The following is a 17439-nucleotide window of genomic DNA, read 5'->3' as shown; positions in this document are numbered from 1 at the left end:
TCTGGGGCCGCCAGCACAGAGCCTGTGGGGTGCTCTCCTGGGTTCAAAGGCTGCCCCAACCGCTCTCATGTCTTGGTCCCGTACATCCCTCAGGACTTCCAGAAGAAACCAGTACAGCCACTCTCCTGGGAAGACAGCAGTGACAGCTTGTAAACCAAAATGTTTGCTGTGAGGCTAAGGCGTTCTACTGCAGCACAGATACGCATTCGAAAAGCATACAATATTCAAAAACAAAGTGCCAACCTAAAACAAGATTGCAGTCAAAATGACCACCTCAGACAAGTGTGAGCGATGTTTCAGTCTCTGTTATACGTCGGCAAATATGCCACACAGTGCAGACGCTCATACTACTGAAAAGGAAGTTACCTGACTGAGAAAGGTATAAATAGAAATCGGAGCCTGCTCCAAACGACCTGGTCAGCCCCAAGTGGGCTGTAAAAACCTCCTGGAGTTTTCATTCATTTAATGTCTGGTACAAGACACTGCGTCCAACCAGTTATGTTTGAATGTCAAACCTACCCCAATCCATAAACCAACTTCACAGTTTCCTGCTGTGTTTTATCAACCTCCCAACCTACCCCAACTCTTAACCCAACCTCACAGTAACAAACCTCCATGTGGGTTTCATTGATTCAATGTCTCGTACATGGCACAGAATACAACCTATCGCAGTTTATTAAAATCACACCTACCCCAGCCCTAGGCCCAACCACACGGTAACCTGCTGTGTTTTATTCAATTTTACTCCTACCCCAACCCTAAACACAACCTCAGAGTAAGCAGTTTATATATTTTTTTATTTTTATGAATGTCTACTACAGCTACATCAATCGCAAACCCAGCCTACGTGCGGTATAAGTGCCTACCACTTAGAGGTCATCCAGCCGACTTGCAGTGTAATCTCCTCCACTTGTAGGTCTCTGAGCTGCAGCAACACCTAAGGGCTCTGACACACAGACACAAAAGAAACCATTGCTTTTAACCTACTCTTGGAGAGGAGAGAGTCTCCGACCCTGGATCTCAGGTCTTCTATGGAGGGACTGTCAGGAATCCTGTAAGAGCATCCCATCCACACAACCTCTTGCCATAAAAACAAAGCAGAATGTGTGGTGAAGGAACTCCGGGTTGACAGAGTCTTGTCCTTGCTTCAAGCAAAGTGCTAACAAGGTGCTGAACAGAGTGACGGTGGCACAAAGGTTAGCGCTTATGACTACGGATCAGAAGATTCTCGGTTTACGGAAACCAAGAAACTGTGTATGAGAGAGTGCGTAAGTGTATGAGTGGCACTTGTGCAAGCGGAGCAGGGACGTGCCAGCGATCAGAATGAACTGGAGTTTGTGCCAAGACTGGGTTTCAAGAGTGGCAGTTCCCATATGGTCTAGCGGTTAGGATTCCTGATTTTCACCCAGGCGGCCTGGGATCGACTCCCGGTATGGGAAGGCTTGAGTGCTTTTGCTTCTGTCCTTTTTGGCCAGCGGTCGGACTGCAGCTACCTTATAGGATGTGGTTGTGGAACTGCCCTGTAAGCCTTCGATAGCTCAGTTGGTAGCGCGGAGGACTGTAGGTGGGATGATGGCAATCCTTAGGCTGCTGGTTCGACTCCGGCTCGAAGGACATCTTTTGCGCTCAGAGCCGCTTTCTTGCCTTCGCCAAATGAGTTAACCACTCCTCAAAGTTCAGCATGGAGGTGAAAAGGAAGTTCCCTGACCGGGAATCGAACCCAGGCCGCGGCGGTGAGAGCGCCGAATCCTAACCACTAGACCACTAGGGAAGGTCTGCGTAAAGGTTGGCCTCAAGTCTAGCTGTGGGCCTCCACCCAGGTGTGCTGCAGCTGCTCTGACAAAAATAACTAACGTTTGCAACCTCCTCCCGGAGAAGAGAAAGTCTCAGAGCCTGGATCACAGTTCTTCTTGGGAGGGACTGTCACATGCTCGGTGTAAGAGCATCCTATCGACACCACAACTTGCCATGACAACAAAGCACAGCATGCGTTTTAGGAACTCCATGTTCACCGAGCCGTGTCCTCTTTCCAAGGACCATGCTAATGAGCACTGCTGATGCGGACTGGGCCAGTGGCGCAATGGATAACGCGTCTGACTACGGATCAGAAGATTCTAGGTCCTACTCCTGGCTGGCTCTTCCAGGATTTTTTTGCGTTGCTCTCAGTGCAGTGCGGTCGCGGTTTGCCCCTGCCGGAGTTGTTCGGTCCTACTCTGGAGTGAATCGAGTTTCTGGGGCCGCCAGCACAGAGCCTGTGGGGTGCTCTCCTGGGTTCAAAGGCTGCCCCAACCGCTCTCATGTCTTGGTCCCGTACATCCCTCAGGACTTCCAGAAGAAACCAGTACAGCCACTCTCCTGGGAAGACAGCAGTGACAGCTTGTAAACCAAAATGTTTGCTGTGAGGCTAAGGCGTTCTACTGCAGCACAGATACGCATTCGAAAAGCATACAATATTCAAAAACAAAGTGCCAACCTAAAACAAGATTGCAGTCAAAATGACCACCTCAGACAAGTGTGAGCAATGTTTCAGTCTCTGTTATACGTCGGCAAATATGCCACACAGTGCAGACTGGGCCAGTGGCGCATACTGTCACCTGTAAGTTGTGGTTATTCTTGGTTACACCGGCCAATCACGTTCTGAGTTGGAACCAAGATTTTTTTTAATTCTTGGTCATGCTGGCCAATCACGTCCCGAGCTGGAACCAAGATTCACCCTATTCTTTGTTACGGCAGCCAATTGTGTTCCGAGTTACAATGAACGCTATGGCCAATCAGAGCCCTTATACCATTCAAGATTTGTACTGTTATAACAGATTTCGTTGCAGATTAATTCGGACAACAATTGCAAACTAAGTATTTTTTATAACAAGTTGGTTTAAATGAATAACCATTACAGTAACGTTGAATAATACACTGTTAAAAATTGTCCCGTTAAAAAACAGTAAAATACTGGCAGCTGCAATTGCCAGCAATGTACTGTTATTTTACAGTATGTTGCTGTAAAAATACATGGGCTACATTGATTTACACAATACTCAAGTGAACTCATTTTGCTCACTGAAAGCAACTGCCTCAACTTGGTCAACTGCTGAATGAGTTTATGAAGTAATGTGCTATATATGCTTAGAAGTATACTTATAATGATAACTTATTTTAGTTAATTAGAAAAGTTCGGTTTAACTCTAATGTCTTATTTTTCACAACAGCACACATACATGTAAATCTGGAATCACCAGAGAGATTCTGACTGCATCAGCAACTAAACAGCCGCTATCTTTAAATAGAGAAACATGCAGAATAACATCAGCAGTTCATTGTTCATCTTTAACTCATACACTGGCTCTACTCTCCTCCACAACGGTGACAGACAGAAGAAATAAGCTTCAGGTCTTACAGTAAAATACTGTTTTTTCCTTGACTTAACAGTAATCTACTGGCAGCTGTGGTTGCCAGCAATCTACTGTTTTTTTACAGTCTACTTCCGTAGTTTAAGTTAACAGTATATTACTGTTAAAATACATTTTACACTGTGTTTTTACCTCTCACACCTTTAACCCTTTAAACCCCAGAGCAAATACTTCAGTTTTAATTGAAGTGTCCACACTACTGAGTGTTCAAGAAACATGTAGCAAAGCTGAAGTAAATTCATTAATTAACTGACTAATTAAATGATAATGGAAGATTAACAATGAATAAATGAAGAAATAGTGAAGGGAAAAAACAAGAACAGAACATACAAAACTTTAGTCACAGCTTTATAATGAAATAACCTGAAGAACAACAAATGATTAAATAATTTAAATGATCAGCGGATGATTAAACAACTCTACAAACATCATCACCAGCTACACTTATTACTTAATACATGTATTTTTGTATAACATCTACTAAAGTTCTTCTTGAGAAAAAGTGAAAGTTTTACGTCACCATCATGGAGAACAGAGTTTGCTTTAGTTGGGCTCTTAGCCCTGTCATTTTTAACATTTATATATCTTGGCTGCTGCAATTGTTAAGAACTTAGTTTATAAAGCTCCTTTGTTGTGGCAAGCCAGCCAAAAACCTAAATAAGATCTGGTGATGTTCATGTTGCTATTAAATGGCAGAGTCTGTTCTCATTTCGTATAATAAAATTTACTGCTCCTATTCAATGTTAAATCTATTGTTTTACATTATATGTATATATATATATATATATGGCAATGATTTCTGGAAGTTTTTAAGAATATCTTGGACAATAACACTGCTCTATGGTGTAAATCGCACTCAAAGAGACATCAATAATCAGCATATGAACCTCAATAATGGTGACAACAAATTTAACAAAATTTAACAAAATTAACAGTTTAACTCACAAACAGGCAACTGAAAGTCTAAACATAAACAACAGCAGAATCGAACACAAATAAAGAAAACTGTTAGACCATTATACAACATTTATTTATACCGCAATGCATACTGGGATATTTGTACAGTGCCACTCCCAGCATGCATTGCAGCATGAAACATTTGAGATGTTACCATTGTTGAGATACAAGGTCAGATTCATGAGGTCTGAGTGTGTATTTTTCATAACTGAACTGTTTTTGTATGTTATTTCTTAACTGTTAAGTAATTACGGAGATATCTTTTCTGTTTTGTTGGACTATTTCTCACTTGCCTTAGTCCACCCCAATTCAATAATCGGTCAGGAGTCAATTAATCAAAATCAATGAATTTGTTTATCGAGCATAAGTGAATAAAGCGAAGGTCAGGATCCTGGGCTTTTGAAGAACCGTCAGCCAAGCAGTCTGGATGTCCAAAAGCTCTCGAACTCTCTCGACTCCCTCCTTTTATCCATCAGCAGCGTTCAATCTTTTTGGCCACTCCTCTGATCAGTTACCCCCAATCTCTATTGTTGCCATCAGCTGTTTTCAGGCAGAATCATCTCTCAAAAGTCTGTGGTCTGCACACACAGATACCTCTGCACACAGAAACAAAAGGGCAGGTGAAAGTATCACTTCTCCTTGACATACTTGACACTACTGACATCTGGGGTGCAGCAAGCAACTGTAGCAAAAAATCATCAAAGCACAGCTGAGCATCATAACTTCCTTATAGAGATATCAGGATAATATCAATTTTATTAAAGCATCATACATCACGCATACACAGAGAGCAGTATAAAAATGCTGCATCTATCACATCAGCTTTTCCTCCTAGTCCTGTCTATGAACTCTTGACCTGTGTATGCACCCATCTAGGGGAATCCCTTTTGCAGATCTGTCTCCAGCCAGCACCCACACACAGCTCTTGTGGTTTTAGCAGTTAGTTAGAAACGCATTATTACAGGGGTTAAGTAGAAGTATGCTATATCAGGAGACATCATCATATCTGACAAAAACACATATTGTAAATTATGAATAGTGAGGCAAATGGGAGTATATTCCTCCAATAGCAAATATATATCAAAAGAAAAGAGTGATTAGTAAGACAATAAAGCAATATTTTCCTCATCTGCTCCAGTTCTCCTTTCTGTGTAGAAAAGTCACACGTCACAGCTGCAACCTAGACAGGGACTTTCTGCAAGACTTGTTTGTTACAGATTTAGTTATTTGACATTATAGGTGTGGAAAGTTCCTGTCTCATTTTAAGGTCAAACAGAATGTCTCATCATATCATTGCGTGGGCTCATTAGATTATCATGGTTCAAGCAAACACATGCATTATAAGCATGAGCACATATATATCATTCAAAAGAAGCATTAGACTATAATTTTATTCCTTCACTCTCCAGTGTGGATCCTCATGTGGTGATTAAGGGATGACGATTGGCTGAAACTCTTCCCGCATTGAGTGCATGTGAATGGTTTCTCTCCAGTGTGGATCCTCATGTGGTGATTAAGGGATGACGATTGGCTGAAACTCTTCCCGCATTGAGTGCATGTGAATGGCTTTTCTCCAGTGTGGATTCTCATATGTCTATTAATGTCTGATGAGCAGCTGAAACTCTTCCCACACTGAGTGCATGTGCATGGTTTCTCTCCAGTGTGGATCCTCATGTGTTTATTAAGGTGTGCTAAGCAATTGAAACTCTTCCCACACTGAGTGCATGTGAATGGTTTCTCTCCAGTGTGGATCCTCATGTGTAGATTAAGGTATGATGATTGGCTAAAACTCTTCCCACACTGAGTGCATGTGAATGGTTTCTCTCCAGTGTGGATCCTCATGTGTATATTAAGGTGTGATGAGCGGTTGAAACTCTTCCCACACTGAGTGCATGTGAATGGTTTCTCTCCAGTGTGGATCCTCATGTGTAGATTAAGGTATGATGATTGGCTAAAACTCTTCCCACACTGAGTGCATGTGAATGGTTTCTCTCCAGTGTGGATCCTCATGTGTATATTAAGGTGTGATGAGCGGTTGAAACTCTTCCCACACTGAGTGCATGTGAATGGTTTCTCTCCAGTGTGGATCCTCATGTGAATCGTAAGTTTGCTTTTGTTTGCCAAACTCTTTCCACACTGAGTGCAGGTGTAACGATTCTTGTCTCCCCTTTTCAAAATACCATCAGTCTGTAAATTCGATTTTTCCTCAATTTTGACATGATGTTCCTCCTCTTTACTCCCCTCATACTCTTCAAATAGGTCTGAAATTAAAAAAAAACATTATTTTTCACCAAGTCTTAAAAACTCTCATCAAGAGCTGAAACGTGTAAAGACACATTGGCTACACACACAATGTAAAATGTGTCAAAGCTGCTTAACAGAAGTTATAGTAAATTGAAACTTTCTCTGTGTTTCAGCAAACGAACCAATATTTGGGGACATCTTATTTTGACATATTCTGGGAAAATGCTTTGAAATAAAAAATAAATAAAAAACCTCAATACACTTTGGGCAAATTTACTCCCTTTTCGTTATATTCTTGGCTGTTTTTTCTCAATTGGCCTCTATTATAACAACATTTTTTATTGCAAAGCTATGACAGCATATAATCATGCATTAAAAATTGTTGGTGTTTTCTGTGATGACAGTCAACATTGTTTAAATGGTCTCCACCCATGGGATGGCAAAAAGGCAAATGGGTGAGAGTATAAAGCAGGGGTCACTAATCCTGGTCCTGGAGGCCCGGTGTCCCTGCAGAGTTTAGCTCTATCTTGCCTCAACACACCTGCCTGGATGTTTCAAGTATACCTAGTAAGACCTTGATTAGCTTGTTCAGGTATGTTTGATCAGTGTTGGAGCTAAAATCTGCAGGACACCGGCTCTTCAGGAACAAGTTTGGTGACCGCTGGTATAAAGGAAGAAGAGGAGAGTTGAAGAGGGCAGCATTATGTGGTGTGCGAAAAAAAGAGAAGTTGACTGAACTGTTGCAGTGCGGGGAAACGAGTAATGACACCGGGTCGAGACGAGCAGTGTAAACGTAATGACTGGCTGTGAGAAACAAAAAGTGAAAGTATGTATTGAAGCAACGAAGCAAAGACAGCTGTCTTGTTACTAAAGTGCTCGTGACGTCTGTGAACGAGTGCATCACCAAAGACTTCAGCGCAGTGAACACAATCAAATTACCGATTTATCTCACTCGCATGGAGTCAGCTGCCGACTCACCGGCTGGGTTCGTCAACGCACTCAATCTTCACATCCACACCTCCACATTCGCCATTCTCCACTCATTTCCCTTGACCCTCCGCTCCGTGGGTAAGAAGCAAAAGTTTTTGGGTTTTTTTTTTGCCCAAATTCTTCTTTTATTAATTTTGTTTTGTTTTCTCCTTGTACTATTATTATTAGTATTATTTTTCCCCGTTTTCAAATCTGATGAATCTGTTGGCCTGAAATCATTTGCATTTTATTTTAAACTGCATTGTATTTAAATCAAATGAACATTTTCATATTAGTCAATAATATTACTGTTTTAATTTAAAAGCTGAATAAATATAGATTTACACACATTTACTCAAGCAAATAAACAATTAATGATGGGCTAAAAATCTGTAGATTTCTGCGGCAAAATCTGCGGAATTCTGTGTGCGCAGATTCTGGGTGGGCCTAATAATGAGCCATCAGACAGGTATGTGACTAACTGTACGTTCACACCGAAAGCGGCGAGGGCGTCAATGTAGCCGGAAGTCATTTATTTTCAATGAGAGCCGGCAGCGATAAGCAGCAAGGAGTGGCACGTCTTTGCGGGTGTGGGCGTCGAGGAGAGTTGAAATCAAGTCAGCTTTATGGTAATGAGCTATGACGCAGTTCGGCGGCAAGCAATCAGAATGTAGAAGTCCAACGCTTGTGAGGAGTCCAGAGAACACAGTTCTCCTGTGAACTTTGGTTTCGACCACAGTTGTTCCCAAGGGTTTATTTATTGTGGTCGCCAAATTTATAATTATTTGCAATGTTTCTCTACTGGAACATATTTTAAAATGTTACTGGCGAGCTACTGACGTGCATTAATGTTGTAAGTTTTTTTTTTTTCTTAAAAAAAACTGAATGTCATGCGACAATACAAAACAGTATTGCTGCTTCAGGATATTTTAGACATATGGACACACTGGATAATTAAGTGAAGCAAATCCACATCACATGCAACTTGATCTCTCATTGTTAAACAAATTTGACAATAAGTGAGCAACATTTTCACGCTAGAAAGTATGGTTTTATGCGGGAATGTAACTGATAAGATATGCTGCAACGGCCCCTTTAAATACGAGATCAATGTAGCGAATTTTGACGCTCTCGCCGCCACAGCTAAAGACAGGCAGCGTTGTCGCCAGGGCGGTCAGAGCGACCTTTGACGCACTCGCCACTTTCGTTGTGAATGTACAGTAAGGGGGAAAAAAAAGTTTATTTATATATATATTTTTTGATTGCAGTTTATTTAAAATATATTTAGTTATCACACAAAACAACTTGATACACTTGTGAGAGTCAGTAAACTGTATACAACTCTGTAAACTATATAAACTTACATATAGCAATTCTACTGATAAATACACTTTACGTATAACTTAAGGCCTGCACTGGAATTTACACGACACATTGTGTACAGAAGACACATTCAGAGCAAATCAACAATGTAAATATAAAGCGTGTGAGATAATAAAGGGTGTAAGGTTTGTAAAAGCGTGAGCATCACATGGTTTTAGCTGTGGTCCAGATTCATGAAAAATCTCAGAGCCTGTGGAGCCATGTCAGCATCAGTCTCTCTTATTCACATCTGAAAAAAATAAGCAATCTGATTACATAAACTACATTATTAACATTTTTTTGATGTTTACTGATACTAGTACTGAATTTACCTGTTGTCATTGTTCGTGTACACAATAAAAACTAGACACTTAACAGATTCAATTGATGTATTGATCTGATCTGTACGATCAAAACTAAAAGTTTAATTCAAGTTCTTTTTGGCATTATGAGGAGAAGACGCATAAAAATGTGTACACGCGGTCTTCAACCCCCTTACGTAAGAGTCTAATTGTTGTTCTGAGATTGTATGTAATACGGTCTACAAACTTTTTGTGAGTGTTGAAGCTGGCCTCTGCTGATGAAACTGCAAACTATCTACAGTAAACTTTCTTTTAATTGAATCTCTGACTCCTGCTCTTCTTTGTCTGATTTTTGGGATAAAACTGTTAGTCCCCTGAACTCCATATAAAAGACAAAAACTTTTTGAACAGGCCTATCTAAAGGGTTAATGCTGCCAACTGATGATCAACAGTAAAAATAACATGTTTTACCTCTTCCCAACAGGGAAAACACCAACAATCTAGAATCCATGATTATTTGGTGTCATGGCTTTGTGGTTAAAAATGTGGTTATAATAGAAGTCAATGGGTTAAAAACAGCCAGGAACACAATGAAAGGGTGTAGGGCTGCACGATGAATCATTTTACTTTCACAATAACGATATTTGTGGCCCACAACCAATAATTAAATATTGTCACGATTTTACAGTATAAACATCAAACCGTTATTTTAATGAGTGGAGTTTACGGATTGTAGCGCAACACAAGCTTGAGGTGACTGCGTCTAGATTGCAAGTGTTTTTTTTTTTTTCGAGGAATGTAATGTTGATCAGGTAGCCTTTGCTCCTGTTCAGTCCAAACTTCCAAAGATAACACAACAAATCTCATTAACCACCTTAAAAACCCTCTCAAAGTGGCTGTCATCAGTAGGTTATGCCGAGTTCAGACTGCATGATTTTAAAAGTAGTCGTGTCACAGATGTTTTTACACTGCATGACTATCTGGGCAAGCGTTTCGTCGCTGCTTTGTTTACACTGCAAGATGGATCGGCGACAGGGACTTTCACATTGCATGACTTTACTATAGGAAGTATCGCAACAACTTCGTCCAAACTACGTCTCACAGCCAAAAACACGTAGTATATCTTTTGTTATTAACTACAAAATGAGAAAGAAGCCTTTAATGGGGTAGAACTTTTACGTTTGCTCACCTGGGTTTAAAGGGAATTAGCCAATTCTCCTCAACGTTGCTAATAAACTAATTTCTTTCTGTATGAAACGTCAAACAGACACGGTTGCTCTTGAGTCCTGTCAAACCTCCATTAGTTTTTCCTCCATTTTGTGGGTTCAAATAAACCGAAAAAGAGCGCTTTTAACTTCTCCCCCAGCCTCCCGCTGGCCTGCAGCAGGTGTACACACATGCACACACAAGTGAATGTCGCTCTCTCATTGGCTGTAGGCGATCGCCAATGTTATTTTCAGTCAAAACTCATTTCACACAGCATGATTTGAATCGCCGACAGCCCCAGATATTTAGCATGCCAAATATCTTGCGGGCATCAGCGACTCATCTGCGATTCTCTCAGATTGCGTCTTTGATCGTTCATACTGTGTGATTGTCACTCATGTGCACGAGCACCAATTTGCCTGTGATTTCAGGCATTTGTCTGCGATTTCTCAAAACCTGTCGGCGAGCCAAAATCGGGGCTAAAATCACGCAGTCTGAACTAGGCATTAATGAGCTCAGGACAAATCTGTTTTGCATTTTTCTATGCATTACTAACATTACTAAACATTTGTTAACAAAATATTTGCAGAAATTTCCTGGCGCGTTTGCCAGTCATGTAGACAGAAGACACTATCCAATTGTTTCAATGAAAACTAAAAAGTCACTGTGGCCCTGTTTACGCAGGTATTCAGGTTTGTTTTCATCAATCTGATGCAACTTTTATTATTTATAAGAAAAGAAAATGCAATTAAAAGCTTTAGAATAACCTTAATTTATAAAAAGACTTGCCTATTTTATGCATTAAATAATGAAATAGATTAATTTACAAATTTACTTTATTTCTGATTACCATGCACTTTATTCAGTTTTAGTTTTTTTTTTAAATATATAATTATTTTTTAGGGGTTTTCACCTTTATTTGGATAGGACAGTGGAGATTTTACAGACAGGAAAGTGTGGTAATCATAGATAGGGAACGGATCGGCAAAGGACCACAAGCCAGGAATCAAACTCGGTCGCCGTGAGCACCTTGGTGCTATGTTTCAACGCACTAAACACAAGGCTTTTGGCGCAGACAGTTTACAGTTTAAATAAGTGTACAAGCTTTTTTTTTAAATAATCGTTTAACAAATATTTAGCACATTGAAAGTAATTAAATTATCTTGTCTTTTGTTTTAAAAATGTGTGCAAAGGATCAGGAATTGATTGCACGTGCATTGGTCTCATGCCACGTTTTTAAGGATAAATTTGCGTATGTGTGCTGCTTTGAAAAGAATAAAATTATTAAAAAGCACATTATAAAATAAACAGTCACAAAGGTGTATCTTATGGAAAAAAAACACCAATTGACGGGGACTGCTTTTGGTTTTTAAAGAATCAAGCAGATTTTTAAAAAGTCTAATTTGCAGAAAAGAAATGACAAACATTTTGCAAAAGGACAAACTTAAACATATCGGCACTTTTAAAAGAACATTCTACTTTATATATTCTTTCGACTTCAATACAACAGCTAAAGCCCGGGTCAGATCACATGATTTTTACTGTCGTTTAGTCACTACGTCAGATCATGCAATTTTTTTTTTCTTTTTAAATCTTGACTTGTCGTTGGTAGCAAATGTCCCAGACTACACGTTCCTTCACAATCAGTCATCCTGTGATGTCTACAATGATGGTTATTTCCCAAAGCAGTCACATAGGTTGCTATATATATGTATATATATATATATATATATATATATATATATATATATATATATATATATATATATATATATATATATATATATATATATATATATATATATATACACACACACACACACACAGACAGTTGAAGTCAGAATTATTAGCCCCCTTTTAATTTTTTTTTTTCTCTTTTAAATATTACCAAAATGATTTTTAACAGACAGGGGCGCCCCCAAGGGGTGGCCAGGGGTGGCCACGGCCACCCCACGGTAAACTCTGGCCACCCCTGTGGCCACCCAAATATAATTTTGCTGTTGACATTATTGATTTATTATTTTATTTATTATTGATAAGTAAATAAATAAATAAATAAAATGCAGCCACTAAATTATTATTGGTGTTAATGATGTAGCTCTCCCCCTCTGGTTCAATGCTGGTGAAAGCAAACTGACGCATGCGCGCAGAAAACCATTCCAGCGCGCCTCACGCACTCCTGTGTGAATCCCGATTGGTTGTTTCCATGCACGCCAATAAAATAGGCGCCGCTCATGTGCCGTGAAACCGGAGTAACAGCCTTTTGCGCAAAGATGTGTCGGTACGCAGCGAGTTTTGAAAGTCGACTAAAGTTTATATAATATGATGATTATGATGATGAAGATGTTACTTTCACTAAGCATGGCTTTAAAGCACAAAGGATGGATAATGAGTCAGGGAGGTAAGACTTCATAACATGATTTCTCAGCCATGATCTGGTCTAAGACCACAGATAATTCTTTAGAATTGTCATAATTAATTTTCATGCAAAAGGTTAAGTGATCTTGGCATATCACTCCAGCTGTTGTTTTCCAGTAATATTTGGGATTGATTTCTGTTATTTATTTAGAATAATAATTGTATAATAATATTAATATTAATTGTATTTATTTAGAATAAATATAAATAAATTGTTATGTTTATTAAATAACAAATCTAACAATTCAAGGGAGGTGGGGTAAATAGGGTGGTTTGCCAGGGTGTCATTTAAACTAGAACCGCCACTACCCTCCCCGATCGTCGTTGACAGCATGCACACACCTTCAATAGACAGCAATGGCAATTTAATATTTACCTTAAGGTACAGTATATCAATAGAAGAAGCTGCATAATAAAATGGCTCAAAAAGCAATATGGATAAATTATATTATTAGGTATAGTGAGTGCGTATATAGTAATGCCTTTTGTTCAGTTTGTTCATTTGTTTGGGTTATTAATAAACTCATTATTCTTTCATTTTCTTTTCGGCTTAGTCCCTTTATTAATCCAGGGTCACACATATATATATATATATATATAAAGTGTTTTTAAACTAAACATAGAATTTTATTTGGTTTGCACATGTACTTCCTTAATAATTTTAAGGAATAAATTGCAATATTTCAAGAAGAATTAATTAAATGAATAAAAACTACATTATTACATTTACCAAAAACAAAAATATAACATAACACTGAATTCATTATTTTTTTAGTGTGCCACCCCAAGATTTGGTGCGGCCTCTTCTGGCCACCCCTAAGAAAATTTTCTGGGGGCGCCACTGTTAACAGAGCAAGGAAATTTTCACAGTATGTCTGATAATATTTTTTCTTCTGGAGAAAGTCTTATTTGTTTTATTTCGGCTAGAATGAAAGCAATTATTAATTTTTTAAAACCCGTTTTTGGGACAAAATTATTAGCCCCTTTAAGCAATTTTTTTTCCGACAATCTACAGAACAAACCATCGTTATACAATAACTTGCCTAATTACCCTAACCTGCCTAGTTCACCTTATTAACTTAGTTAGGCCTTTAAATGTCACTTTAAGCTGTATAGAAGTATCTTGAAAAATATCAAGTAAAATATAATTTACTGTCATCATGGCAAAGATAAAATAAATCAGCTATTAGAAATAAGTTTTTAAAACTATTATGCTAAGAAATGTGCTGAAACAATCTTCCCTCCGTTACACAGAAATTGGGGAAAAAAATAAACAGGGGCGCTAATAATTCTGGGGGCTAATAATTCTGACTTCAATTGTGTGTGTGTGTGTGTGTATATATATATATATTTATATATTTATATATATATATATACACACACACATACATATATATATATATATATATATATATATATATATATATATATATATATATATATATATATATATAAAATCATCTCATTTTCAATTTGTTTGTTTTTTAAATATTATTTTAATCTCAATAAACAACTTGCAGACAATAAAAATGCATTTTATTTAAAGGCGCCTTTCATGACGCTCAAGGTCACCGTACAGGACAGCTAGAACAATCAGTTCAGGTAAAAACACAATATAAATAATAGCAAAAACAAAACAATACAAACTTAGCAAATTTAGCATATTTAAAATTGGGGGCTTCCACGATTTTTGACATATTTTAAACCAGGGTTTCTGCAGGTTTCACCAAGTTAGATTAATTAAACCTTTATGAGAAATAGAGTTAAAATGACCTTTTTGAATGAAAAGTTTAAAGTTGTATTGAGATGGATTGTTGGTGATTGTATGGGTTTTGGCCAGATTGAGTAGGAAAACATGAACAAAGAAAAATTAAGACCTTTAAAAAGAAAAGGTTTAAGACCTACAACACAATATTTCAGTAAATTTAAGACTTTTTAAGGCCTGAAATTTTGATTTTGGAATTTGCAACGTTTTAAGACCCCGTGGAAACCCTGTTTAAACACAATAGCCCTGGTAATTAGTTATTATAATAATGATTTAATTCTAACTCAGATACTATCTGTAAGAACTAGTAACAACAACTACTAGAAACAAGTTTAAACCCATAAAGTTGATGAAAAAAAGGGAATTGTGATCACAGTGACATATTAGTACAAAGTACTAAGCCCACATTATCACTGTAATAGCAGATATCTTCTATGAGAATACTGTAGGTCAAATATCGTCAGCTCAATTAAACTTCTCTAAATGTACTGTTTTTGTTTATTTTATATAGCGCCAGTGCTCAAGGATGCTTTACAAACAGAAGGAGAACTAGAAAAGCAATAACCTTAAGAAGGTAGAGAAAATAGGAGACTAATAATACATAAAAATAATGATAAAAAACATGAGAACAAGTAACAAGAAATAAACTCATTCCTCCTTCAATGAGTGCTTATGTGCATTTAGGAGAACTAGGCAGCACACTCAGGGCTGTAAGATGGATTTAATTTAGTATTCTTATTATTAATCTGAATTAGGATGAAATGACTGAGTTGGTCTTTGAGAGTGAAAATCAGTATATATCATTAAAATATCCAACCTGTTTGTTCCTGCAGATCTTCCTGTTTAACTGTGAATGTTTCTTCAATCTTCACATCTTCACTCTCCATTTTAATAAACGCCATCTTTATAACAGTGTGGAGATCAGTCGCTTCAGCAGGAGTTTTTCTCTGTGTTTGGACACTTTATCCTGTTTAAAATGAACAAAACAATAAAAATGTCCTGTTTAAAATAAATAAAACAATGAACAGAAACAAAATAACTTCTCTTCAACACTTGCTTCAACAGTTTCTTTATATGAGAGTCATTAACAAACAGAAATCAGATAAGTCTGATCAAGAAACAATAGCCACTGATCAGCTTATTAAAACTAGTACTCCATTTCTTATATATAGTGATAGAGGTAAAGTTGGTTTTATATTCACACATTCGTTCATTTAGAAGTCTCTATATTGTTTACTATGTTACTTTAAATATTCGATCTGAATTAGCATGCAAGTATAACTTGAAAACAACATTGACACTGTTTATTGACTGTAAACAATGTTGTACTTTGATAGTCATTGGCTGCTAATATGATTTCACTACTTTTCCAAATAAAGAGTTTGCAAATAATACTTTTATGAAATTATATTATTAAGAGCAAAGTCTGAATGTGCTAATATAAAACCAACTTTACCTCTATTATATAGTGATGTATATTTATAATGGAATGACATTGTGCTATTCAATCACTTAAACTTTCATTAAAACACTTATTACACACTTTTACTTTATTCAAGTATCTTCTTAATTGTTTTGTTTGTTTTATTTATCTTATTGTCTGTTTATAGCACTTTTTTGCACAAGAAAAATTTCCTCTCCGGATCAAAAAGTTTATCCTATCTTTATTCAAAAAATAGACCTCATTACTGTAAGTTTTAGTAAATAGTACTACTTTGTATAAGGGTTAAAATAATATTGTCAACAGGTACATAATTTAGCACTGAATGAAAACACTTAAACTTTAATCAATCGCTTTATATAAGGCTTAACGCATTAAAACAAACCTTTCTCCAGTTGAATCACAGCGCGAAAGCGGCGCAGGCTTATGACGTCACAAGTCACGCCAAAATAAAAGTCTTTTTTTTTTACCTTTTTTGCCACTTACTCTTAGTCTTGTTCTGTTTAAAATAAATTAAACTATGAATAGAAACAAAATAACTTCTCTTCAACAGTTTCTTTATATGAGAGTAATTAACAAAAATAAATCCAGTAAGTCCGAGCAAGAAACAACAGCCACAAATGAGCTGATTAAAACTAGTACTCCATTTCTAATATAAAGTGTTGTTTACTTAGAATGAAGTGAAATTATGTTATTTAATCAATTAAACCTTCATTATGACACTTAATACACGTACGTTGTTCCATAGTTCTCTTTACTTTGAGTAAAATAGTATTACGTTGTATAAAGGGTTAAAATAATATTGTCAACAGCAGGTACATTTGGTTGAAAAACCTGAAACTTTAATCAATCCCTTTATACCTGTATAAAAGCTTTAAAACAAACCTTTCTCCAGTAGAATAACTTTTTTTTCTATTAATGCTTAAACTGACAATTCAAGCACATCATAACAAAGTCAGACAGATCTTTAAAAAGAGCAATAATTTACATAGTCATAAGAAAAAATATCCAAAATCACATACAAATACAAATAATACCATTAGACAGAAAGAGAAAAATATTAATAGATTTAGACTAATAATACTAATACTAAAATTACTAAATTAAACAAACAAAATTAAATGAATGAAATTACAATGACACTTAACCAAATAACCGTAAGGAAAGCAAAATTGAGCATCTTCTTTAAATACATCTGCATAATATTTCAGGAATCTTAGATTTTTTTGTATTATTCTTAATAATATAAAGTGATTTTAGGAGGGAGTTAAATTCTATTCTAAAATAAACAAAGGATAGGTAATTATTTGTGAATTTCTGTTTGTGAATGAAAAATGTGCCATATAAGATTAAAAAAAAAGTATGATG

The 17439-nt window shown here is 36.9% G+C and overlaps 3 protein-coding genes across 4 annotated transcripts in view; 2 read left to right on the top strand and 1 right to left on the bottom strand.

The window, feature by feature from the left end:
* The window catches only part of LOC148681268 (uncharacterized), a 482092-nt gene that overhangs the window by 162060 nt on the left and 302593 nt on the right, over positions 1 to 17439 (top strand). The window lies entirely within an intron of this gene.
* Positions 1 to 17439, top strand: part of LOC141377041 (uncharacterized) — a 441555-nt gene that overhangs the window by 196339 nt on the left and 227777 nt on the right. The gene's annotated exons all lie outside the window — the stretch shown is intronic.
* Positions 5088 to 16486, bottom strand: LOC147845040 (uncharacterized). Its single transcript, XM_088650694.1, has 3 exons — positions 16457 to 16486; positions 15448 to 15597; positions 5088 to 6625 (listed from the first exon to the last, which is right to left on the bottom strand). Exons 2-3 carry the CDS (start codon positions 15530 to 15532, stop codon positions 5763 to 5765), a joined length of 948 nt encoding a protein of 315 aa, XP_088506820.1. The 5' UTR covers positions 15533 to 15597; positions 16457 to 16486; the 3' UTR covers positions 5088 to 5762.

Source organism: Danio rerio, chromosome 4 (genome assembly GCF_052040795.2).
Source record: "Danio rerio strain M-AB ecotype USA chromosome 4, GRCz13ab, whole genome shotgun sequence".
Classification (NCBI taxonomy): Eukaryota; Metazoa; Chordata; class Actinopteri; order Cypriniformes; family Danionidae; genus Danio; species Danio rerio.
The sequence above is the reverse complement of the archived record's forward strand: the minus strand, read 5'-3'. Positions and strand labels throughout refer to the sequence as shown.

Excerpts from the sequence above, each read along its gene's own strand:
- LOC147845040 (XM_088650694.1), bottom strand. The coding sequence starts at position 15,532 with ATGGCGTTTATTAAAATGGAGAGTGAAGATGTGAAGATTGAAGAAACA. Across the intron at positions 6,626-15,447 it reads AGATCTGCAGGAACAAACAG|ACCTATTTGAAGAGTATGAG; the intron begins GTTGGATATTTT and ends TTTTAATTTCAG.